Here is a 23,888-nt window from a genome sequence, read left to right as displayed (position 1 = left end):
AGAAAAATTCATTCATTCATCCCACAAATATTTATTGAGCTTCTATATCTGCAGGCTCTATACTAGGTTCTTAGGAAAAGAGAAAATCAAAGCAGACACAGTCCCTGACCTCATGGAAGGCAGACACTAGACAAGTAGTGAGGGGGCCTGTTGGATCATAGTGGGCAGTTTATTTCTGTTTTGTTTAGTTTTACTTTTAATTTTATAAAAGTTTAAACATACATGTAGTTTAATGAGTTCAGTAGCTTTATAAGGACTATTAGGAAAAGCACTGATTCCCTTTCTCTCCCACTTTCCCTTCTCAGGGGTAATTACTTTAAACTCTTTAAAAATTAAAAAAAAATTGAAGTATAGATTTACAATACTATATTAATTATAGGTGTACAACATAGTGATTCAATATTTTTATAGATTATACTTCATTTAAAGTTATTGCAAAATAATGGCTATATTTCCCCGTGTTGTCCTTGTTTCTTATTTATTTTTTACATAGTTTGTACCTCTTAATCCTCTACCTCTATCTTGCCCCTCCCCACTTCCTTCTCCCCACTGGTAACTACCAGTTTGTTCTCTGTATCTGTGAGTTTGTTTCTGTTTTGTTATATACATCTATTTGTTTTATTTTTTTAGATTCCACATATAAATGATAACACAGAGTATTTGTCTTTCTTTGTCTGACTTTTATTTCTCTAAGCATAAAACCCTTCAGATCCACCCATATTGTTGCAAATGGCATTGTTTCATTCTTTTTTATGGCTGAGCAATATCCCATTGTGTACATATACCACATCTTCTTTATCCACTCATCTATCGATGGACACTTAGGTTGCTTAAAAATATGGAATGCTTCACAAATTTACCTGTCATCCTTGTGCAGGGACCATGCAAATCTTCTTTGTATCGTTCCAATTTTAGTAAATGTGCTGCTGAAGTGAGCACTGCTTTAAACTCTTTAGATGGTCTTTTGGAATTTACCTCCACACCCCTTGACTTCTCATTATGGAAGGTGAGGATTTAAGTCCCTTTCATCTAACATGGGGCTCCTATACTGCCATCCTTTCCATTCAGTTATACTGTGTTTTTATCTGTTCAGTATTTATTGGTTACATTGTAGTAGTTATATAATGTTTACAGCTGAGCTCTGTAGTGTACTATGAATATGCTGCCTTTCCTACACTGTTTTTGGATTTCTCTAGAGTTAATAAGTATGTTTTCCTTTGCTTGGTTTTCTATATTTTTATCCCTATTTCAACCCAGACTCTCCACTGGTTATCTACATGTCCCCTCGTTATGTTCAGACACATCGGTTTCATCTTCTTGAAGAAATCTCTCCTAGAGCCTTCTCACCTGCCCCACCTGGACTGGTCATCTGCTTGTCCTTGTTCACAGCTGCCACCCTGTGACCTTAACTGACTTCTCTCCCATCCGTTCCCTGCTTCCTGTACCCCCTGCTTGCTCTTTCTCAATGTATTCCCTTGTTTTGGTAGAGCACATCTTCTAGTAGTTTCATGAGAGGATTGCATGGGAGGTAAGCTTTTTGATATTCTGAAAATATTTTCAGAATATCAGGTTGGAAATAATTTTCCTTTAGAATTTTGAAAGCATCACTCAATTTTCTTCTAGTTTCCAAAAAGGAACATTCCTACACTGTTGGTGGGAATGTAAATTGGTGCAGCCACTATGGAGAACAATATGGAGGTTCCTTAAAAAACTAAAAATTGAGTTACCACATGATCCAGCGATCACACTTTTGGGCATATATCCAGAGAAAACTATAATTTGAAAAGATACATGCACCCCAATGTGCATTGCAGCACTATTTACAATAGCCAAGACATGGAAGCAAACTAAGTGTCCATTGACAGGTGAATGGATAAAGAAGATGTGGTGTGTATATTTACAATGGACTATTACTCAGCCATAAAAAGAATGAAATAATGCCATTTGCAGCAACATGGATGGATCTATAGATTATCATACTAAGTGAAGTAAGTTGGACAGAGACAAATATCATATGATATTACTTATATGTGGAATCTAAAAAAATGATACAAATAAACTTATTTGAAAAACAGAAAGAGACTCACAGACATAGAAAACAAACTTACGGTTACCAAAGAGGAAAACTGCGGGGGAGGGATAAATTGGGAATTTGGGATTAATATATACACACTACTATATATAAAATAGATAAACAACAAGGACCTACTACATAGCACATGGAACTATACTCAATATTTTGTAATAACCTATGTGGGAAAAGAACCTGAAAAAGAATATATATACATATATATATATATATATATCTGAATCACTTTGCTGTACACCTGAAACTAACACAACATTGTAAATCAACTGTACTTCAATTAAAAAATATTTTTCTTCTAGTTTCCAATGCACTGTGAAAAAGTCCAAAACCATTCTGATTCCCAGTTTTTTATATGTGACTTGGTTGGGGTTTGTTTTGCTTGTTTTTTTTTTTTGCCATTTTAGTGGGATTTCAGAAGAGAATGAAAGGAAGTGCTTATCCTCAATCCACTATCATTATACTGTTTTTGGAACTTATTTTTCAACTTAATGAAAAAACACCCATGTCATTAAATATACTACAATATCATCTCATGACTTCATAGAGTGTGATTGTTTGGACATAATCCTGTACCGTTGGTCACTTAGACTGTTTGCAATTTTTCATTATTATAGATAGTATTTGAATAAGTATTTTTTCCCTGTTAAATTTTTGGATTCATCCTTATTATTTACTAGAATAAATTTCTAGAAGTGTAATTGCAGAGTCAAAAGGATTCTGAGTATTTTGATACATTCGCCAAATTATCCTTCCAAAAAGCTGTAGCAATTCTTATATCCCAGTAGTATATGAAAAAAACATCTGCTTACATCCTGATCTTCCCCCGCTTCTCCGGCCCTTTGAAAAGAATTTCTTTTGCTCAGAACAGCATTTCATTTGTACATGATTCAATGAATTTTATTTCTGGTGTCCTGAGATAGAATACATTTTTCAGTATGGAAAACAAGGTGTTCTTTCTAGTTTTCTCCTTGGGAATTTAGACATCTGAATTCCAGTCTTGGTTTTAACACTATGTCGATTTTAATGAATAATAACTGTTGATATGATCGTCTGCAAAAGTTTAGAGGAGGAAAAAACAATGAACATTAAGCTCAAATATCGACAACATTCTAAATTTACTTCCAGTGTTTGTCAGTGTACATTAATACATTTTATTTCATTGTAATCTATGTTGTGTGTGACTTTTTCCACTTTACACGATAGGTCTCAGTATCGTCTGTAGGCTTGTCGATGGTATTCTAGTATTCCTTGTATTCTGTGTTCAAGGGCGTGGTTTGCCACTTATTCTCCTAGTGCCTCAGATTTAAAAAAAAATAAATTTATTTATTTATTTTTGGCTGCGTTGGGTCTTCATTGCTGTGTGCGGGCTTTCTCTAGTTGCGGTGAGCGGGGGCTACTCTTCGTTGGGGTGCGCGGGCTTCTCATTGCAGTGGCTTCTCTTGTTACAGAGCATGGACTCTGGGCACGTGAGCTTCAGTAGTTGTGGCACACGGGCTCAGCAGTTGTGGCTCGCAGGCTCAGTAGTTGTGGCGTACGGGCTTAGCTTCTCTGCAGCATGTGGGATCTTCCCGGACCAGGGCTCGAACCTGTGTTCCCTGCATTGGCAGGCAGATTCTTAACCACTGCACCACCAGGGAAGTCCAGTGCCTCAGATTCTGATAACCTGCTTTTTGTTTAATTTATCTCTCTCTCTGTACGTTAGTTTATTTTCATTTTATGACTCATCACAATTATTTTATAATAATTTTTTTCTTTTGCACTGTTTCCTTGCAGGGTACATTTCTTAAAGTACGATTATCAAAAATTGAATGTTTGGGGAATTCCTTGACGGTCCAGTGGTTAGGACTCTGTGCTTCCACTGCACAGGGCACGGGTTGGATCCCTGGTCCCGGAACTAGGATCCAGCAAGCCACGTGGGGCTTGGCCAAAAAAAATTCAATGTTTGTATTCTTTGACTTAGTGACTCTCACTACTTAGGGCCATGTAGCTCTGTTGTTGGGAGATGCCAGTAGACTCTGTTGCTTTATCTCTCATTTGCTGTTAGTTTCCCCAGCTGCATGACAGCACTGAACAATGTCTATGAGAGTCTTTTAGCACAGGGATGCTATTAAAAGTAAGCAAACATTTAGGGGTTGCTTGGAGGGTAACTTGTTGCTCGTGTGATATCATACCACCCAACTGCTAATGGGTGGATCTCAAGTGGGTTCTTGTGGTTTTACAGAATGCAGTCAACCGTCGGGGTGTGGGTGCAGTTACTAATGTGGGAATGATGTGTGTTCATATGATAACACAAATAAAGAATATCTCCCTTCAGGGTGAAAGAGGCCATTGAGTATCTATTATGTGCCATGTAAATATCCTCTTAACAACCCAAGAGGGAAGATAGTACCTCTTCTTCATAGATGAGGGGATTATAGTTCACAGAAGTGAGTTAACCTGCTCGAGGGCAGACTGTAAACAGCAGAGCCAGAATGCCCCTGGAGGTCTATTTTACTTAAAGCCCATAGTCTTTTCTACTCTAGCACAATAATTACCTGCAGTGAGAAGGGAGCTGTAAGTGAATCCCATGAATACCCTGTTTATTGTCTTTGCGGAAACTGGGTAAAGGTAGAAAATGTTAAGTCATGTCCAACTCTTTCTTTGTAACAGACAATGAACCAAGCCGAGTCTCAGAGCCTGAGAAGACTTTGTCACCAACTCCTGCAGCAGAACTAAGTCGGACCGTAGATCTAAAACAGGGGCCCCTAGAACTTCAGGAAAAGAAAATCCAGGTGCTTGAGGAGAAGGTTCTCCGACTCACAAGGACAGTTCTTGATCTCCAGTCTTCCATTGCTGGAGTGAATGAAAACCTCAAACACTCCATTCAGGATGATGCCAGCAAAATGCTGGCATCGTGGCTCAGTAACCTGCACCCCCAGCCAGTGCCTGACAGTGCCGTTGGTGGAGAACCAGAAACGGTCCAGCTTCCTGGTGTCCTCAACAATAAGGAGTCTGGCATGAAGGACATCAAGTCTGAATTGGCTGAAGTCAAGGATGCTCTGAAGACCAAGAGTAGCAAGCTGGAAGAGCTGGATGGGAAAGTGAAGGGCTATGAAGGGCAGCTCAAACAGCTCCAGGAGGCGGCCCAGGGCCCTACGGTCACCATGACGACCAATGAGCTCTACCAAGCATATGTCGATAGTCAGATTGATGCCCTGAGAGAGGAGCTCATGGAGGGAATGGACAGGAAGCTGGCTGATCTGAAGAACTCGTGTGAGTATAAGCTCATTGGTCTCCAGCAGCACTGTGATGACTATGGGAGCAGCTACCTGGGAGTGATCGAGCTTATAGGAGAGAAGGAAACCAACCTGAGAAAAGAAATCAGTGACCTTCGAGCCCGGGTCCAAGACCCTTCGACCAGGGCAAATTGCTGTGACGGTGCCAAGCATGGTGACTTTGGGCAACAGATCAAGATGTTAGACCAGAAAATTGAAAGAGTTGCTGAAGCGACCAGAATGCTGAACGGACGACTAGACAATGAGTTTGACCGCCTCGTAGTTCCAGAGCCGGATGTGGACTTTGATGCCAGATGGAATGAACTGGATGCAAGGATCAACGTGACAGAGAAGAACGCGGAGGAACACTGCTTTTATATTGAAGAAACCCTCCGGGGGACCATCAGTGGGGAGGTAGATGACTTGAAGCAGCTTCTTGATCAGAAAATCCAGTCTCTGGAGGAGCGCCTGGGGAGCGCTCTCCTGGCGATGGCCAACGGCTCGGAGGCAGAACTCGCTCCCCCAGCGTCAGCCCCGCCTGGTGGGTCAGGGGCTGGGAACGAGCAGGTCTTGGTGGAGTTAAACCACCTGAAGGGCAAAGTGCAAGTGGTGGAGGATATGTGCCTACAGAACTTCCAGGGAGAGCCTCGTGGGAGAGACGATACTTTGCGAAAAGGAGACGACTCCTCAGCAGGTGACCCTTTGAGCCTTTTGAAATCTCTAAATGACACAATGCATAGGAAGTTTCAAGAAACCGAGCGTAGCATCCAGAGACTTCAACAGGATTTTAGTTTTCTTTATTCTCAACTAAACCGCACAGAAGACCACGTGAGTCATCTTCATAATGAGCTGAGCAGTGGTAGAGAAGGTAAAAAGCCTGCAGGACGTGGGTCTTCTAAGGGGGGTGAGCCCCTCCCGTCTCCCCCGGCCGCCTCGGTGCATTGCTGCGACCAGCTGGAGGAGAGGTGGCAGCAGCTGCAGGGCCAGGTCCTCGCCGAGCTGGACACTTGTAAGGAGAAGACACACGGGGTCCAGAGGGGGGTCTCCGTGGTGGAGGACAGGTTGTCTCATATGGAGAAAACCTGCAGCAAACTGGACTCCATCTCAGGAAGTCTTCAGAAAATCAAGGAAGGGCTCAACAAGCATGTCAGCAGCCTCTGGAGTTGTGTCAGGCAGATGAACGGGACGCTCCAGACACATTCCAGAGACATCTCTGGCCTGAAGAATTCAGTCCAGCAGTTCTATAGCCATGTTTTCCAGATTTCTACTGACTTGCAAGATCTGATCAGATTTCGACCATCGGCAAGTAAGTGGACCTTTACAATTCCATTTCTTATAATTGTTTGCAACACGTATTATGCTAGATTTGGGATGGTTTGTGGAATTAACTACATCACTGCTAACCAAAATGTGCTTCATAGATGGGGGCCAGTTTGTGAATCGTTTGGTGCTGGGTAAAATTAAGGCAAATACCAACAGTGAGAGAAAGTATTTAGAAACTTTTAACGTAATTTGACATCACCGTAGCATTCAAGCACACGATCTGTGCATTTTGCAAATTATCAGCCGACAGCAAATTGAAAAATGCAAAAGGAAAACTGGTCCTTCCCCACAGGTAGGTGGTAGAAGGTTGATCTATACTATCATGTCTGTGAGCTTAGAGTCGGGGTCAGATTTGTGGCATAGCAGCTTGGGGCGGTGGATATGTTGTCTTGTTTTCTACTCAGGGAGTCTCCTGTGTGTGTATCCATTCACCTCTGTGTGAGCATCACTTCTGTTTGCTGGTGTCGTTAGAATCTCTGTCATTATCATGACAGAGCATCCTCGTTGAGCATCCTCTTGTTCCCTAAAATCTAGGGCCTACATGATGGCAGGTAGAATGCGTTGTATTCCTTTCCAAAGACAGAGACAGGACCGTGGACAAAAGCACTTTAGGGGCAGTAACTGTTTAAAGCCCCATAGTCTCCAGAACAGGGACGCTCATAAGTTGCGCTTAGGGCAACGCTGGCTGCACGTGACACACTCGACAAATGTTTGTTGAATGAATGAATGAATGAATTGAATGAATGAATGGTCCCTTAATAGCACTGAGTGATATATTCAAGTTAATTTCTGTTATTTGGGGGTTCAGCACATCATCCCTGAAGGATAGAGCATGCCTTGTACCTGGATTCAGTAGCCTCAGTACTGAGCCAGCCTTTTCTAATGGACGCGGGAGGGATGAGCGGGGAGCTCACATTTATTGAGCGCTTTTTATTTGAATCAGCACCGGCCTAGTCCCCTCAGGGATGTGTTCCAAGGTCGCACAGCTGGGAAGCGGTGGAGTGGGGTGAGGACCCAGGCGCTGTCCTCCAGGCCTGCACACATCTCCCCTATGTCTCCCAGAGATGAACGCACACTTACTGGGTCCATGAGCACTTGGGGAGGGCCAGCCATGTGCCCGAAAGGACCCCATTTCCTGACCAATCCTGTCTTCTTTGTTGGCCTTTATCACATTTCCACCTTGCTCAGCTCCAGGTGACAAAGGCCCTTACCTGTTGATGCAAGTTCCTGGCCTGGTGTGAGCTTATAGAATTTTAGGATCGGGTCCCAGCTGAGACTTACAGCCTGAGAAGGGGAGGCTGGAGCAGGAGAAGCAGACGAGCCCTGGCCTGGCCGGGGAGAGCCAGGGCCTGGTCCCCAGGAGGCGGGAGGGTCCCAGGTGGTGGATGGGAAGTGCTTTGAACCTTCCCAGAGATAAGGAGTTTGTAGATAAGGAATTACCCAGGCAGTCCCGATATTTATAACCCTCCCCCTCCCCTCCCCCTCCCCTCCCCCCAGGCCCATGCAGCTCCCCTATCTCTGGAATGTTGGGTAAAGGTCACAGGACTATGTGTGTACATAGAATGATTGTCCCTCATGGTGACAGTTCTGTCTGGACTGTGCTTTATAACAACAGATTGAACCAGATATTTCCAGTTGATTTGCAGCTCCCAGGCAGCGTGGGAAGCTGTGTTAACTCCTTCACGCTTGGCTGTGAAAGGAGGGGTCGGGGATGAGTGCCTTTAAAGAGAATGTGGCTTCCAAAAGATGATCCTTTTGGAATGAATTCATTGTTGTGAGTGTAGAAAGCATGGATTTCCGAGAATTTCATTGATTGAAAAGAGACAAACAGGCAGAGTCTATCCATCCTTGCAGTGCATCCAGGTCTAGGAGAACCTGAGCCTGAGAGGTCTGTGGGTGAATCTGGAGTTCAGGTCACATGGACCAGATAAGAGTCAACAGTACAGGGGCTTCCCTGGTGGCGCAGTGGTTAAGAATGCGCCTAGAGCCCGTGCTCCGCAACAAGAGAAGCCACCACAATGAGAAGCCCGTGCACCGCAACAAAGAGTAGCCCCCACTTGCCGCAACTAGAGAAAGCCCGGGCGCAGCAATGAAGACCCAACACAGCCAAAAAAAAAAAAAAAGAGTCAACAGTACATTTATTGAGCACCTACTATGTGCAGGGCTCTGTGAGGGGTGCAGAGGTGAGTAGCACGACCCTCACCCTCCAGGCGTTTTCAGTCACGGGGGTAACGACATGCACCGGTCTGCAGAGAGGATGAATGAGGTGGTGTGTCAAGGCCCAGTGAGTGGTGTCAGGGTTTATCCTTTTAGTTCATTGGATCTTACTGAACCCGTACTTTGTGGGAGTAATGAGCTATGTCTGTGGAGTATGTGGATGTGTGACAGTGTGTGTGACAGTGACATTCTGAGGGGAAACAGGCAGACAGAGATGGGCACAGGCACATGGCCACTGTGGAAGTCAGGGAGGGCTTCTCGGAGGAGGGAGCCTTCAACGATGAGGAGGTTGAGAGTTCAGAGGCTGGTGGGGTGAAGGGTAAGGTGGAGTGATGAGAAAAGCTTCTGGAAGGAGGCGTTACTGGAGCTCATACTGAGGGGTGGGTAGGGTTCAGCAAAGCAGGAGGGGAGGACATACCTGCTGAGGAGTTGTGTGAATGGGCCCGTTATTTACTGCTGTGTGACAGCCTACCCCAAATCTTGGTGGCTTAAAACAGCAAAGCTCTATCGTTTTCCATTATTCTGCGGGTCAGGAAACTGGCTTGGCCGTTCTTCTGCTCCATTTGGTGTCAGCGTGAGTCACTCGCTCAGCTGCAGTCAGGGGGCTGGTGGGCCCAGCTGGGCTGGAAGGTCCAGGCAGATGGGTCATGCGTCCGGTGCCTCAGGGGTCCCTCCGCAGGGCCATCCTCTGTCTCTTCGTGTGGCTGACTTGGGCCTCCTCACAGCAGGTGGTCTCGGGTAGTCAGACTTATCACATGGTGAAAGCGGAAGCCTCTTCCAGGCGAGGCCCAGAGCTGGCATGGTGTCCCTTCTGCCACATTCCATTGGTCAAGGCAAGGTGATGCGGCTGGTGGGCGACGGGAGAGAGGGAATATTAACGACAGTCGTCATCTCTCCCACTGCGAGCCAAGGTCCAGAGCTGAGAGTGCAGGATGTAGCCACCAGAAGCCACGCTGCTGGGCCAGGGACTCACACTCTGCCGTTTCCACTGCCCTGTTCACAGACCCCATTCTCTGCTTTAGGAGCACCCGGAGGGGGCGGAACTACCCACGAGGCAGCCGGGGGAGCAGAAGGGGCCTCAGCTGGCGCTCAGATAGATCCGAGTCTCTTTGTTACCTGCCAGCCCCGCATCGTTGGTGCAGATGTTCTTCCCTGGGGTTTAAAAGAGATTCTTGAGATTTTTTTAAAAATTAGTTTTTATTGGAGTAGAGTTGATTTACAATGTTGTGTTAGTTTCTGCTGTACAGCAAAGTGAATCAGTTATACATATCCACATATCCACTCTTTTTTAGATTCTTTTCCATATAGGTCATTACAGAGTATTGAATAGAATTCCCTGTGCTATACGGTAGGTTCTTATTACTTATCTATTTTATTTTATATACAGTAGTGTGTATGTGTCAATCCCAATCTCCCAATTTATCCCTCTGATTCTTGAGATTATATACAAATGTTTGGTTACTTTTTTGGACGAAAGGCCCATGCCTGTCATCTAGGACTCAGAGCACTGCCTAACTTCTTCTTTTTTTTTTTTTTTTTGGTTAATTAATTAATTAATGTATTTATTTTTGACTGCTTTGGTTCTTCGTTGCTGTGTGCAACTTTCTCTAGTTGTGGCGAGCGGGGGCTACTCTTCGTTGCGGCGCATGGGCTTCTCATTGTGGTGGCTTCTCTTGTTGCAGAGCATGGGCTCTAGGCACGTGGGCTTCAGTAGTTGCGGCATGCGGGCTCAGTAGTTGTGGCACACGGGCTTAGTTGCTCCGTGGCATGTGGGATCTTCCCGCACCAGGGCTCGAACCCGTGTCCCCTGCATTGGCAGGCGGATTCTTAACCACTGCACCACCAGGGAAGCCCAGCACTGCCTAACTTCTAAAAGGTGAAGAACCACTGTATTTTCATGACTGTCTCACCTTACGCTCTGTGACGTGGGTGTGACACCCCTCTCCTGGGCCCCATATGCCCCACCCCTTCATTTATATAGTCATTCATTCAACAGATACTTACTGAGTCATGTCCTAGGGCTGGCGTTTCAGCCCTGAAGGACCTTACACTCTAGTGCGTAAGACACATAATGCACAGCCCAGCAAATGAAGATCTGATTTCAGCTGGCGATCAGTGTGTGGGGAAAGACCCAACAGAGAAGGTGATAGAGGATGGGGGACTTTGTATTTTAGATCAGAGGTCGGGGAGGGTTGCTCAGTGGAGATGACATTTGAGCAGAGACATGAATAAGACGAGGGAGCGAGCCCTGCAGAGATCTGTGTTCCCGGCAGAGGGAAAAGCATGTTCAAAGGCCCTGAGGCAGGAATGTGTTTTTCCTGACTGAGGACTCAGAATGCCAGTTTGATCAGGTCTGTGAGCAAGGGGGAAAGTCATAGGCAGTGAGGTCAGGGAGTAGGAATCAGATGAGGTGGGATTTTATAGGCTGTGATAACGGATTTGGATTTTAAGTATCATGAGAAACTCTTGGAGAATTTAGAGCCAGGAAGTGATTATTATTTCCCAGGTTTGCAATCCCAGCTACTCTACGCATTCTTTGTGACTTTGGGCAAGTTATTTATCTACTTAATGCCTCACTTTCTACACCTGTTAATTGGAGAGAATCATGATCACAATAATACCTCAAAAAGTTAGTATGAGGATTAATATACCTAACTAGTGGAGTATTAAATAGTGCCTGGCACTTGGTAATCCCTCAATAAATACCAGCTGTGTTGGCGGCCCTCTGTCCCCCGTGGTGGATGTTCATTCTGCTCCTGGGTGAACTTCTCTCTTTCTCTCCCTGCCAGCCCCTGGGCCTGCAGCCTCAGAGGAGTGAGAGCAGGCTTGTCTACACCGCAGACATGGGATGAGAGCCCTGGGTGTGGGGCTCCTGGCTGCTCTGTCAAATGTTTCTAGAAAGCCAGAGGGTTTTGTTTTTTTCCTTCTTTCCCTTTCCTTTTCTTCTTTTCTAAATTGGGAGTCAGGTAGAAAGTGTAAAAAGCCTAGAAATCTCCCCTTCCTAGCATTCAGGATTCATGTTCAAATAAATTAGCTTCTGAAGGGCAAGGAGATGGGGAAGTCCTTTGTTCTTCTGTGGATGTGGCCCTAGGCTTTGGCCTTCTGTGCCCGGTCCCACGGGCTCCTGTTTTCAGTGTTGGTTCTTCACACCATCTCCCCAGCACCCTGTCCCTTTCCTTTAGCTGCAACTTGTCCCCAGGTTGACTGAAATTGTCGGGTAGGGGTCGCTGTGTTGCTGGCAGCTCCAGGGTCTGCCCCCAGCGTGGCTGAAAGCCAGAGTCTGCTTTCTGCCGGGGCCCTGGGACCAGACTGTGACGTTTCTGCTGTTCCCCTTCCAGTTGGGACATAAGGGCAGTTCCCGTTGCTGAGAAACCTGGGGCTCCCACCCGAGCCGAGATGGGGCAGAGGAATAGTCTGCGCGTCAGGGAAGCTCTCCTCCCCTGCGTCACGGTTCCAAGAAGGGCCGTGCCTGCCGGACGTTGCAGCACTGTTTCAGCACACACCAGTGACAGGGGCACTGCTTCCTCTTTCTAATCCGCCGCCTCTTTCTTCTGCAAATGTCTTAGGGCAATTTCTCATAAATACTTTTTTTCTCTCTTCTTTTAAATTTTAATTTTGTTGGAGTATAGTTGATTTACAATGTTGTGTTAGTTTCAGGTGTACAGCAAAGTGATTCAGTTATACGTATACATATATTCATTTTTTTTTTAGATTCTTTTCTCATATAGGTGATCCCAGAATACTGAGTAGAGTTCCCTGTGCTATACAGTAGGCCCTTGTTGGTTATCTATCATATATAGTAGTGTGTGTGTGTTCATCCCAAGCTCCTGATTTATCCCTCTCCCCCTGACATTTCCCCTTTGGTAACCATAAGTCTGTTTTTGATATCTGTAAGTCTGATTCTGTTTCGTAAATAAGTTCATTTGTTTCATTTTTATAAAATTTGATTCCACATATGAGTGATAGCATATGATATTTGTCTTTGACTTACTTCACTTAGTATGATAATCTCTAGGTCCATCCATGTTATTGCAAATGGCATTATTTCATTCTTTTTTATGGCTGAATAGTATTCCATTGTACGTATGTACCACGTCATCTTTATCCATTCCTCTGTCGATGGACATTTAGGTTGCTTCCATGTCTTGGCTATTGTAAATAGTGCTGCAGTGAACATTGGGGTGCATGTATCCTTTCAGATGATGGTTTTCTCCAGATAGATGCCCAGGAGTGGGATTGCTGGATCATATGGTAGTTCTATTTTTAGTTTTGAATTATATTAATAACGTTTCATTCGGGGGTATTACAGACTTAAGAATCCCATCTTTATCCAGTTGCTTAGCCTAAGCTGCGCCGTAAGAATGAAAAAGCACAGATTTTTTTCAAATAAGTATTTAACTGTAAAGCATGGCCAGGGGAAGTGTGGCCTGATGCCAGTGTTATGACGGTTTTGGCCCTCAACTTGAAATTGGCTGAGTTTGGGGCCAGTGTAGGTCCAAGATATTATGATGGAGTAAGTCAGAGTTTTATAAATACATAAAGGCTAAACAAACTGCCCACACTCAGACCACACCAACTCTGGACGATACCTGCCCTTTTGCCCTGTGAGCATCTGGTTGTTGTAAAGCTCTTGAGTTGGTGAAAGTTGCAGCTGCTTTTCTCCATCTTAACTTTGACTTTAGAACTGCCATGTTCCGGGAGGGCTCTCCCACAGCTGCGTGCAGAATCCTCTGTGAGCTTTACAAAAATAAGGACTCTGGGCTCACTCGGGAGATTCCTGCTCAGCAGGGATGAGGTCAGATCCAGGAATTTGTAATTAAATTTGTAATTAAAACAAAGAACCCCCTAGCTCTGGTCCCAGAAGTGGAAGGCAGGCCCCCTCAGAGGCGGCACCGGGGCTGCCGTGCCCAGAAAGAAGAGGAGCGGGGGCGGGAGGGCGGTGAGGAGAGAGGATAAAATCCCGGACATGACCCAGCGTCACCCACGCAAGCTCCACCGTGACGTGCGCGTCCACTGAGGGACTCTGCTTCGCTGTTGATGTGTCTCCTTAGGCCTTGACTACTGCAGCTTTATAGTGAGTCTGAAAATCAGGTAGATCCTCTCTCTGCATTTCCATATACAACTTAGAATCAGCTTGTGAATTTCTACCAGAAAGAATCCCCCAGTGATGCTGATGCTTGGGTCCACCTCTCTGGGATTCAGTGACATCGAATGACTCTCGGTCCCAAATGAGCTGCCCCCGATGTCAGCAGGAGCGGCCGGAGCCGTCTCTCTGTGTCAGTGTTCTCTAGGTTGTACTTTTCAGAAATGTCGACCTGTTTCCCCTGTTGAGCCTGATTCCACGGGCTTCCGGAAGTGTGATCACGTCTGGACTCCTTTCTCGGCTGGGCCAGTGGGCTCTGTCCTCTAGAGGAAGAGTCGGTCCGGGCCCTTCTGTGATGGAAACACAGCGCCCCTTGGACGAGCTTGAACGCTTTTCCTCTTCGTTCCAACCAAAGCCCAAAGCAGCATTTTGACTGCCATTTGCTCCGAGTAGGACCGTTCCTGCGCACGCATGGTTTCCCTTCCTCTGCTGTCAGGGGAGCAGTGCGGGGTTTCTGTGGGTTGTCTCCCCAGTCCTGAGAGTCCTTCACACGCCTCCACGGCCTGTCTTCCCTCAGCCTTTCTGCGGGGAGACCAGCAAGCGTCTCCTCGGAAGCCCCTGCCTCGTGCCCGCCCTGTGCCGGTCAGTGAGAGCAACACGGTCCCGGGGAACCTCCTGCTGAGCCTCGCGTTTCTCAGGCCCTTCCCAAGAACTGAGCTTTGCCGGGCAGTGTGGCCCTCCGTCCACTTAGCCTGCTGTATGTCAGCATGTGGATGGGTTTTTTTTAAAAGTCATAAGTCTTGGGAATTCCCTGGAAGTCCAGTGGTTAGGACTCCACGCTGTCACTGCTGAGGGCACAGGTTCAGTCCCTGGTCGAGGAACTAAGATCCCGCAAGCTGTGCGGCGTGGCCAAAAAATAAATAAATAAAAGAAAATATGAAGTCAGAAGGCTTGATTGACATCTTTAAAATAGTCCCCCGTAATTGCAGGGTTTGCTCAGCGGACACACCCCTGGGATGCCAGGCAGCTCAGCTTCCCCCCAACCGGGAATTGCCCTTGACGTTTGCACAGTGTTTTACAGTCAGGGACGCGCCCCTGCACCCATCACTTCATCTGATTGGCACCGATTCCGCCGGCTTGTGAGGAGGCTTTGCCGGTTTAGCCCGAGTGACGGCTGAGCTGATAACTCAGGAGGTTTCTGTGGCTTTCCTTCAGCCACACCACCAACAAGACGCTAACGTCCAAGGCCCGTGTCTGTCCCCGCATCCCTGCTCTGTGACAAGATACCACCAAGTTGCCAGGCACAGCCACGGGGCCGGAACTTTGGCGATTTAGCTGCCACTCTGCAGGGTTCTCTGGCGGCTGCAGGAGGAGCCAGACCACCCAGGCTCCTGACAGCGGAGGAAGGCATGTCAGTCTCGTGGACTCTTGGGGATTTCCTCAGGCAGGTCTTTGTCTTAGCAAAGTTGAAATTGGCTTTTAATAAGAACTTTAATGGAGAGAGAGTGGCCTTTCCTACATGGTGTCAGGTCCATCCTTGGTAAGGCTGTGGCCCTGCCCATCGCGCGCACAGTGGCACAAGGCCACACTGTGGCATCAGGACCAGCGCCTTGGGGCAAGTTCTGGAACAAAAGCAAGCGCACGTGCGGCTGATCATTCCTCCTCATTCCTCGCACGTGAAACATGGGCAGCAACACTTGGCTCTTATGAGGAACTCAGTACAAATGGTCACTCTCTGGATTAGAAACATATGTTCGCTTTGGAAAGACATTGACTGCCAGAGTTATCTTTCCAGAGTGAGCAAGATGCCGTCCAGTCTTTGTTACAACCACGTAATAAATGTGTGCATTAGAAACACCACGTGATGCGCTGGGCTGAGCCTGTGCTGGGGGCCAGGGCTGGGGAGCAGTCTGGAGCCGGGGCAGCTTTCTCGTGACCGTCTTTGCTGTGATGTGAGTGGTGTTTTGGAGCCGCCTGTCCTGCGCAGTGTGCTGGATGGACTCCCCACGGAGATTGGTGGAGGATATTTGGCCCAAGCAGGTTGTTCATTTGTTTCCCTCTACCTTCCACTTGCTATGACAAGCCTGGGTGTTGAGGGAGTGGTGAACGTAAAAGAGAACCATCACTGACTCTAGGCACTGGCATTGCCCTTATAGGACCCCAGAATGATTATCGTTGGCAAAATGAGGGCGCCTAATTGAATGGTTGGCAGGAGTGAGGGTGCAGCCCATGGTACCTGCTGTACTTCCAGCCTTCCCTCATTCACCAAATACTTAGATGTCTCAATGTCACGTGCCAGGCCCTGGGGATAAAAGATCATTAAAATGTGTCCTCAAGTGCTCATCATCCAGCAAGAAAGGAGAGATGTAAAAAACTGAAAAGACCCCTTAGATGCCAAAGTGGTTCATGGTTCGAAGGCAGGATGTTCAAGCCCTACTGGGCAGATTCATGACGGCTTCATGAGGAGGGGGTGTCTGAACCGGGACTGCAGGGAGAGGTGTGTTTTGGTGAGGGAACCTGAAGAGGCATTTTAGGGAGTGCGAACAGCAAAACACAAAGGCAGGGACGCTCAGATGAGAGCCGGGCCCCAGTGGGGGTACTGAAGGTGGCAGGAGGCGATGGGGCAGGGGGTGGAGACACGGATGACGGAGGAGATTCTGTTGGATTTTATGAGCAGTGGAGGACAACTGGAGATTTCTGAGCAGGGAAGATGGCTAGGACACGTTCTAAGAGCATTCTGAGAAAGGTGTGGAGGAAGGACCCAAAGGACGATTCAAAATTAGAATCAGCTGGACTTAGCCCAGATCGGGGCGTGTGTGATAAGCGAGAGCACCTGGACTAGGTGATGGGGCAAGCGACAGACAGGGGGGCTTCAGAGAAGGAGGGCTGGTTTGAAGGGTTTGGGGGGGATAGGTACGAAAATAAGGACCCGGTTGAGGGGCTTGTACTTGGCTATTTTTAGGTGCTTTGTCAACTGTAATTCATTGAGGGTTGTAGGACTGAGGAAAAGTACTTGTTTTTAAATTTTGGGTGGAGACACATAAACGTGGGCTAAAGGGAAGGAGCTGGTGGGGTGGAAGGAAAGAGACGGAGGAGAGAGGGGTGATGCTGGAGGAGCATCTCCAGCAGAGAAGGGAGGTGGGGCTAAGGCAGGAGCCTGCGCCCCTGGGAGGGAGGCCAGCTTGTGAGCCTGGAAACAGCGTGAAGAGGGAGGGGGAGACAGACAAGGAGGGACCTGAGCTTGGACTGGAGGGAAAAGAGTTTAGAGACAGGCCCTGGGTGTCTTCCATAATTATGTCTTATAAAAATGAAATAGTTCTGAGAAGTTTATAATGAAAACCAGCTTTCCTGTCCCCTTTTCCCTGTTACCCTTCTCACCCCAGAGGTGGCCATGTGCCACTCTTTCAGCTGTTTTCTCCTCCTGATGTTTACCATCAATTTATTAGCTTTAGATATCTCTATATGGGTATTATTTGACATTATATATATTACTTATCAGCTGTAGACATTAGCCTATGTATTAGGCTCTCTCGTGTCTCCCCCTGCTTCCCCTCCTCCCAGCTCCCACTGGAGTTATGCCACAAAAATCAAGTCAGTATTTATGCTATGAGGAGCTAAACAGCTCAATAGTGGCCAAATATGATCATGCTGCTTTTTGTTTTGCTTGTCTCTGAATTAGTAGTAGTGCTGCATTATTATCTGCTAGATTTTACATATCTGTTTTGGATTCTTCTCACCCTCTGATACCCTCTCAATACCATAAAAATTACCAGATCATTTGTCAGTTCCATTTTTTAAATTAGTGACCTCCCTCCGGGAGTTCTCTTCCTGACCCAGTCTGGACTGCTTATTCTCTGGACTTGCTCTAAAGCTTTCAATCTGAAACTTCCTTCACTACCATCCTAGAAATTTCTTGAACCTCTCTCCTGTCTTAGACCCTTTTCTTTACTCTGCATTTCTTTCTTTCATGGTTTACTCCCTTGTTTCAGTGGAGTACATTTTCCAATAGCTTTCTAAGAAAGGGTGCTCGACAGTTTTGCTTGTCTTTAAATAGTGCATGCCTGGAAATGTCTTTATTCTAGTTTCACAACTGGCAGATATTTTAGCTGGGTATAGAATTCAAGGTTAGCAATGATATTCCCTCAGAATTTGAAGGTGTTCTTTTGTCTTCTGGTTTCCAGTACTGTTGAGAAGGCTGATGATGCCCTTCTGAGTTGAGGTCACTTTTTCGTTTTCCCCTGACAGTTTGTGTGGTCTTCTCTTTATCCTCAGTGTTCTGAATATGCTTTGGTTTGGGTCTTTCATTCAATAATTGTGCTGGGATCTTTCTTAGTTCTGAGAAATTGTGTATTTGAGTTTTTCCTTACTACCTCATCATCCCTATACCCGTTTTTCCGATCTTTCTTTTTGGGAAAGACTTCTGGGTTGGAAAGAGTCTAATTTTCCTATGGTTTCTCTCCTATTGTCCATTATTTTCTCTTCCTGGTCTACCTTCTGAAAGAGCACCTTGATTTTATCTACCAACTGTTTCATTGAATTTTCTTATTTTGGCAAGTATATTTTTAATCAGCAAAGACTCATCTTTATTCTCTGGTTAGGCCTCTCTTAATACCAATCTATTCTTATACTTTGGATGCAGTGTCTTCTGTTTCTGAGATTATTACTTTTTTTTGTTTGTTTTTGTTTAAAGCAGGCACAGCGTTTATTAGAAGCACAGTACGTGTGGGAGAGCACGCAATGAAGTGGTTTATTTAGGGCAGAAGCTAAAGTTACACACTTGGAGAAGCCTGTGGGCATCCTCGCTAGTGAGGAGCACGCCTTAATACATGTTTATTTTCTTGTATTATCTCTTTAAAGTTCCTTTTTGTTCGTTGGTTTCCTTTCTCACTCTTGTCCTTCACTGTGGCTCGTGGTGTCCCCATGTTGGGAATTGCTCTGCCTCAGTTTCTATGCCCAACCCAACACTTCCCACCAGAGTCCTGAAGAGAATTAAGGCCTGATGCCTTTCCATTGTATGGTGTGAATGAACTTATCTTCAGTGCATCTAGAATGGTATTAGTTCTGTACCATCCACGGGGGAAATTAGAAAGTGATCACTTCATTAAATCATTTTCCTTAGGGATTAATCCTCTCATGGAGTGTACTGGGTGGGAAAGGCTATTTGAGAAATAGTCTCCCTTTGGGGCTGGAGGTGGGCTAGCAACCTGTGAGTGGAGAGGGGGAGCATGGGTTCGATCTGCCATAATTACCTTTGTGAGTTTTAAAACAAAACTAGACAGTGGGGCACAATGCAGTTACTGATTTTGCTTGGTCATAATTTTGTAGCCATGGAAGCTGGGCCATTGCAGGCATAATACAGATTGAGGAGGTGGGTGGGGTTTGGCTTTTGAGGATGGTATTGTGACCAGTCCTGGTTATTTTTAGCTGTCTTACAGGCCTTAGGAAGGGCTTCCTGGAAGGTAGTTCCAGGAATGTATTCATAGGAGGAAAGGGTGGCAGCTTCCCGCTTGTGTCACAGCGCCATCCCAAGAGGGCAGGGAAATGTGAATCAGGACTTTTCTGCAGTGGAAATTCCCTCAGTTGGTGATCTTAAGGCTGTGGTGAGAGGTGGGGGGCACTGCCACTCCTTTGGGAACTGTGCCTGCTGCAGAGGGCACGAGCTGACAGCTGTCCCTGTCTGCACCCAGCAGGCCCTCCGAGCTCCCTGACACCTGCCTGGTCCCGTGATGTCTGCACCCAGCAGGCCCTCGGCTTGTGAGGCTGTCCACAGTGACCGTGAGACTGGCTTGTTTGAGAGAATGCAAGGCCGGGGTGGCAGCAAGCAGGCAGATACCCCTGTGGTATCACCATGCAGTGAATCGGGGAGTTTTGGGTGCTGTTTTGGAGTGTGACCATCATGAAGAAAGAGGGTGAAGATCCCCCTCCCCTGGGCAGGGGGTCCAGGCAGGCTGTCCCCACTCTGTGGCGGCTGCTCTTGTGTTTGCTGGTGGGCCCAGCCCAGGGACCCCGCGGAGGCCACAGGCCAGCCCCCCAAGCACACACGTTCCAGGGAGCCATGCCCACGGAGTCTCAGAGGGGCCTGTGGTCGAGCAGTCAAGTCTGAGGTTTTGAACCCTGTGTATTTCTTTCCACTTTCCAAATGCTCAGCGGAGGAGCCCTCAGCAGCACCCCAGCCTCTGCCCCAAGGGAAGGCCCCACACGCGGCACAGGCCCCCACCAAGCCTCCTGCTCCAGCGCTGACCCCTCCACCGCCGTCCAGTGCTCCCCCGCCGCCCAAGGACCCTGGACAGCAGCCGTACACAGGCCAGCAGCCTGTCCTGCCCAAGAGACGCCCCCGGCCACTGCCCCCGCTGCTGCGGCCCGGCTGGACGGGGCTGCCCTTCTTGCCTGGCTCCACCGGGGTCATTATGGAGACTGGAGAGGCCGGGCCCCCGGGCAGGATGGCCATGTCGGGGCGGGGACTGCCCCGGGGCGTGGACGGCCAGACTGGGCAGGGGCCCATCCCCAGGGCCGAAGGCTACGCGGGAGCACCAGGTAAGGGTCCCCCGCTGCTGGGCCATCTGAGCTACAGAAGGTGAGGATGCACAGAGGGGGCAGCCTGAGCCCCAGGAGGCTGCTGCAGCGTCTCTGCAGGTCATGGGTGCAGCCTTCAGGGTACAAGGTCCAAAACTTGGCTCTCCAAAGGTTCTGTGGTACCCTGGGGATAGTACATCATACTTAGAAATAGATTTGTGCCATGGGCACAAATACCTGGACCACCCAGGCAGCTCCTTGATCTCCCTAGCAGGAAGTGTACTGGGGAAACCAAGAGGATACTGGGAGCTTGCGTAGCCACAAAGATGAGCACACATCAAAGTGGGTAGGCTGGAAGGTTCTGGCTCCAACCCTAGCTATGTCATTGCAAGGCTTAGCTCTGTCAACAGCAAAGGGAGGATACTAATAGGACTTCAGAGAGTTATTGTAAGGATGGAGAAAAGCCTAGGTCAGTGCTTGGCCAGTTAAGTGCTTCATGTGAGTCAGAAGGTCAGCACCGTGGTGGTGAAGGAGGTGTTGGTGGTAGAGGAGGTGAAGTCAGGTAAAGGCAGGAGGGAGAAGAAAAAGGGGAGCGAGCATTTATGGGACACCCACTGCATGCCAGGGACTGAACTAGGTGCTGGATCTACAGCTTTCCCCACAGCACTGTGAAGTTGATATTCTACTGATAGATGAGGAAACTGAGGCTCTGTGCTATGACATACAAACACGTGATGCTGCTTGGGGTAGATCACGTCAGCTGTCACAGGATAGTACCAACCAGTTGCCTCAGAGTTAAACCAAGCTGACAGTTGGAGGCATTCAGCCACGGGCACGGACAGCCTGCCTGAATGAAGCACCGTGGCTGCTGGGGAGGTGAGGTCACTGCCCTTCCTTCTCAGCCACCCCAAGCTCCAGTGATCATAGCTCTCAGGCAGGTGTGGTGCTTCTTCTAAGATGACAGTTTTCCTTTTGTTAGTTCCACGTATCCTGGATGCTTATATTCTTTTGGGCAATTTGTTCATTTGTACGTCTGTCCTTCCTTCCACGCATCCACATGACAAACACTGCATCCAGTCTCCCTGGGGGCAAAGCTAGTGAACAGTCCCTGCTCCTGGAGGGCAAGCGTGGGAGTGGACATGTCAGTCTGTAGCCTGCTCGCTGGCTTGGGCCCCAAGGCTCCAGTCCATCTTCTTCCTATTCCCCCAGCCAGTTCGTCCTCAGGGCCGTCTTCTCTGTGCAGGCAGCTGGGAGTGGGTGCTCTTACTGTCTACTTACACAGTGTGAGAAACAGGCAGAAAAGGAGAGGCTCAGGAAAATGAGGTGCGCTGTTTGTTAGGGCTTTGACATTGCATCTGCGTTTTGTTTTTCAGGGTACCCCAAGTCACCGCCTGTAGCCTCCCCAGGTACGTTAGCCAGGACGGGAGGCCGAGGCGGGCGGTCCTGGGCAGCCCCCGTTTCCCGCCCCCCACCCCGGGTCCTGTCTCTTCCCTCTGGGCCATTGGCACGGGTGCAGCTCTCCCTGGCTCACTTGCTCGTGTGCACATGAACACGCACGGCCCCCACCCCCGCCGAATGACATCACGCATGCGCAAAGCTCCCGCCTCGCATGTGCACGCGCGCAGCCTCACAGCTCTCATCACAGAAGCGCTCACACAGAAGCACCTCGTGGGGCCTCGGCGCCCGCACCCCAGACATCATGCACAAGGCCCACGCATGCGCGAAGCCTCCCATCTCACGCAGCGTCCAACGTAGTCCACGCATGCCCACTCCCAGCAACTGCCTGCCACCCTGACAAGGGCACTGTCGGGCCCAGGATGTGAGGAGGGGGTGTGCCCACTTTGAGGCGAAATGCAAGGCCCAGGCTGCCCCTCGGGACTGCGCGCAGGCCTCGGCTCGGGCGGGGCCTGACCGCAGGCGCATCCTCTCTCCACCCAGGGGTCCCGGCGCCGTCTCTGGTGTCCTTCTCCGCGGGGCTCACCCGGAAGCCTTTCCCCAGCGATGCGGGCGTCGTCCTCTTTAACAAAGTGCTGGTGAACGACGGGGACGTGTACGACCCCAGCACCGGTGAGTCCGCCCACACACACGGCCGCTCAGGAGGACTCTCCCAGCCGGGAGGCTGTGAGGAAGGTCCCTCCCGGCTGCCACGACAGGTGCGCCCACGCCGCTGCCTGCAGGATCCCTGGTTTCTGAGCCCCAAGTGGGTCAGCAGCAGCGCGGGGCGCCTGCTCTGGGGCAGAATTGCTCGCCCTGCCGGGGGTTCGGTCCACGTGGTCCCCAGCCCCCGAGGACAGCAGGGACGAGAGGCCACCCCGGTGCCTGGACTGCTGTCCTCGGGGCCGCGGGCATCTCACCTGTAGGAGGAAGAGCCAGGACCCCCTGGTCCGCCGCTGTCCCCCCGCCCACGGGCACTAGCGGACCGGGGTGTCGCGTGCGCGCGGTGGCCGGGGCTCTGCGTGGCCCCTGGGAGGGAATCGGCTCTCTGCGGGCAGAGATGTGAGTTGCCGCCCTGGCCCCGGGTCTCAGGACGGCGGGGCCTCGGGTTTTAGCGAGCATCAGAGTGAATGAACTGCAGAGCGTGTAAAAACGGGGCTCCTGGCCTCCCGGCCCATGGGCGTGAAGCTCGGCCTCACACTCTGTTTTTAACGGGCTTGGAGGCGGGGGTGTGAGAAGGCTGCTTCGCTTTGTGCTCAAGTCGGGCTTCCCCCGGGGCCCTCACTCCACGCCGACAGGCCAGGTGCTCTCGGCACACAGGGACCGTGACCTACATTTCTCTCCTGTTCCCAGGATGCCTAGAACCATTCTCTCCAGCGGGGCTTCAGCAAAGGGAGTTCTGCGTGACCCTGAGCAGACGCTGGCCATGTGCCCGGAGTGCTGGGGCCTGTCTGTCCCCAGGCTCTAAATTACTAAGAAGAGCTGGGGAAGGGAGCTGGGCGGCCTGGCATGTTTCAGGGCAGGTTGAAGACTCAGGCCCCTTAGATTCCTTCTCAGCTCTCAGCCCGTGGTCAGTGGTCCATGTCCAGCCCCCTTCCGGGAGCCCTTGGGCAGTGGCCACTCCTGCCAGCACTGGGTCTGGCTGTGGGCCCACGTGCTGCTGCTCTGCAAATGGGCAACATCTGCGAACCTCATCCCCCCACCTCCGACCAGCGCTTCCCCTGCCTCCCCAGCCCCAGAGCGTGTGTCTAAATACCAGCTCGCTTCTGGCTGCACGTGGCTGCCACCTGGGTACTGGTCCAGCAGGGAGCCTGGCTCTTCCAGCGGAGGAGGGCTGGCTGTGGCTGCACCTCTGGCTCAGTGTCTCTTCTTCCTGCGTTAATGATCGACCTTGTGGGGATTTTTTGGTCCTGCCTCCCCAGAAGGCAGCTAAGGCGTTTTGTGGATATTGTGCCCGTGAGGTCGATTCTAAGTT

At 48.9% G+C, this 23,888-nt stretch overlaps 1 protein-coding gene and 1 non-coding gene across 2 annotated transcripts in view; one reads left to right on the top strand and one right to left on the bottom strand.

Moving 5' to 3' along the window:
• EMILIN2 (elastin microfibril interfacer 2) overlaps nucleotides 1–23,888 on the top strand; it is a 51,023-nt gene that overhangs the window by 25,695 nt on the left and 1,440 nt on the right. The window contains exons 4-7 of the mRNA XM_036823719.1: nucleotides 4,739–6,649; nucleotides 20,114–20,500; nucleotides 21,853–21,885; nucleotides 22,418–22,546. Of these exons, the coding sequence (XP_036679614.1) occupies nucleotides 4,739–6,649; nucleotides 20,114–20,500; nucleotides 21,853–21,885; nucleotides 22,418–22,546 (2,460 nt within the window). The remainder of the gene's footprint in view (nucleotides 1–4,738; nucleotides 6,650–20,113; nucleotides 20,501–21,852; nucleotides 21,886–22,417; nucleotides 22,547–23,888) is intronic.
• On the bottom strand, nucleotides 833–939 carry LOC118880429. Its single transcript, XR_005016300.1, has one exon. It is a non-coding gene; the product is annotated as a U6 spliceosomal RNA (small nuclear RNA).

Source organism: Balaenoptera musculus, chromosome 14 (genome assembly GCF_009873245.2).
Source record: "Balaenoptera musculus isolate JJ_BM4_2016_0621 chromosome 14, mBalMus1.pri.v3, whole genome shotgun sequence".
Classification (NCBI taxonomy): Eukaryota; Metazoa; Chordata; class Mammalia; order Artiodactyla; family Balaenopteridae; genus Balaenoptera; species Balaenoptera musculus.
Note: the sequence above shows the minus strand (reverse complement) of the source record. Positions and strands in the feature narration are given on the sequence as shown.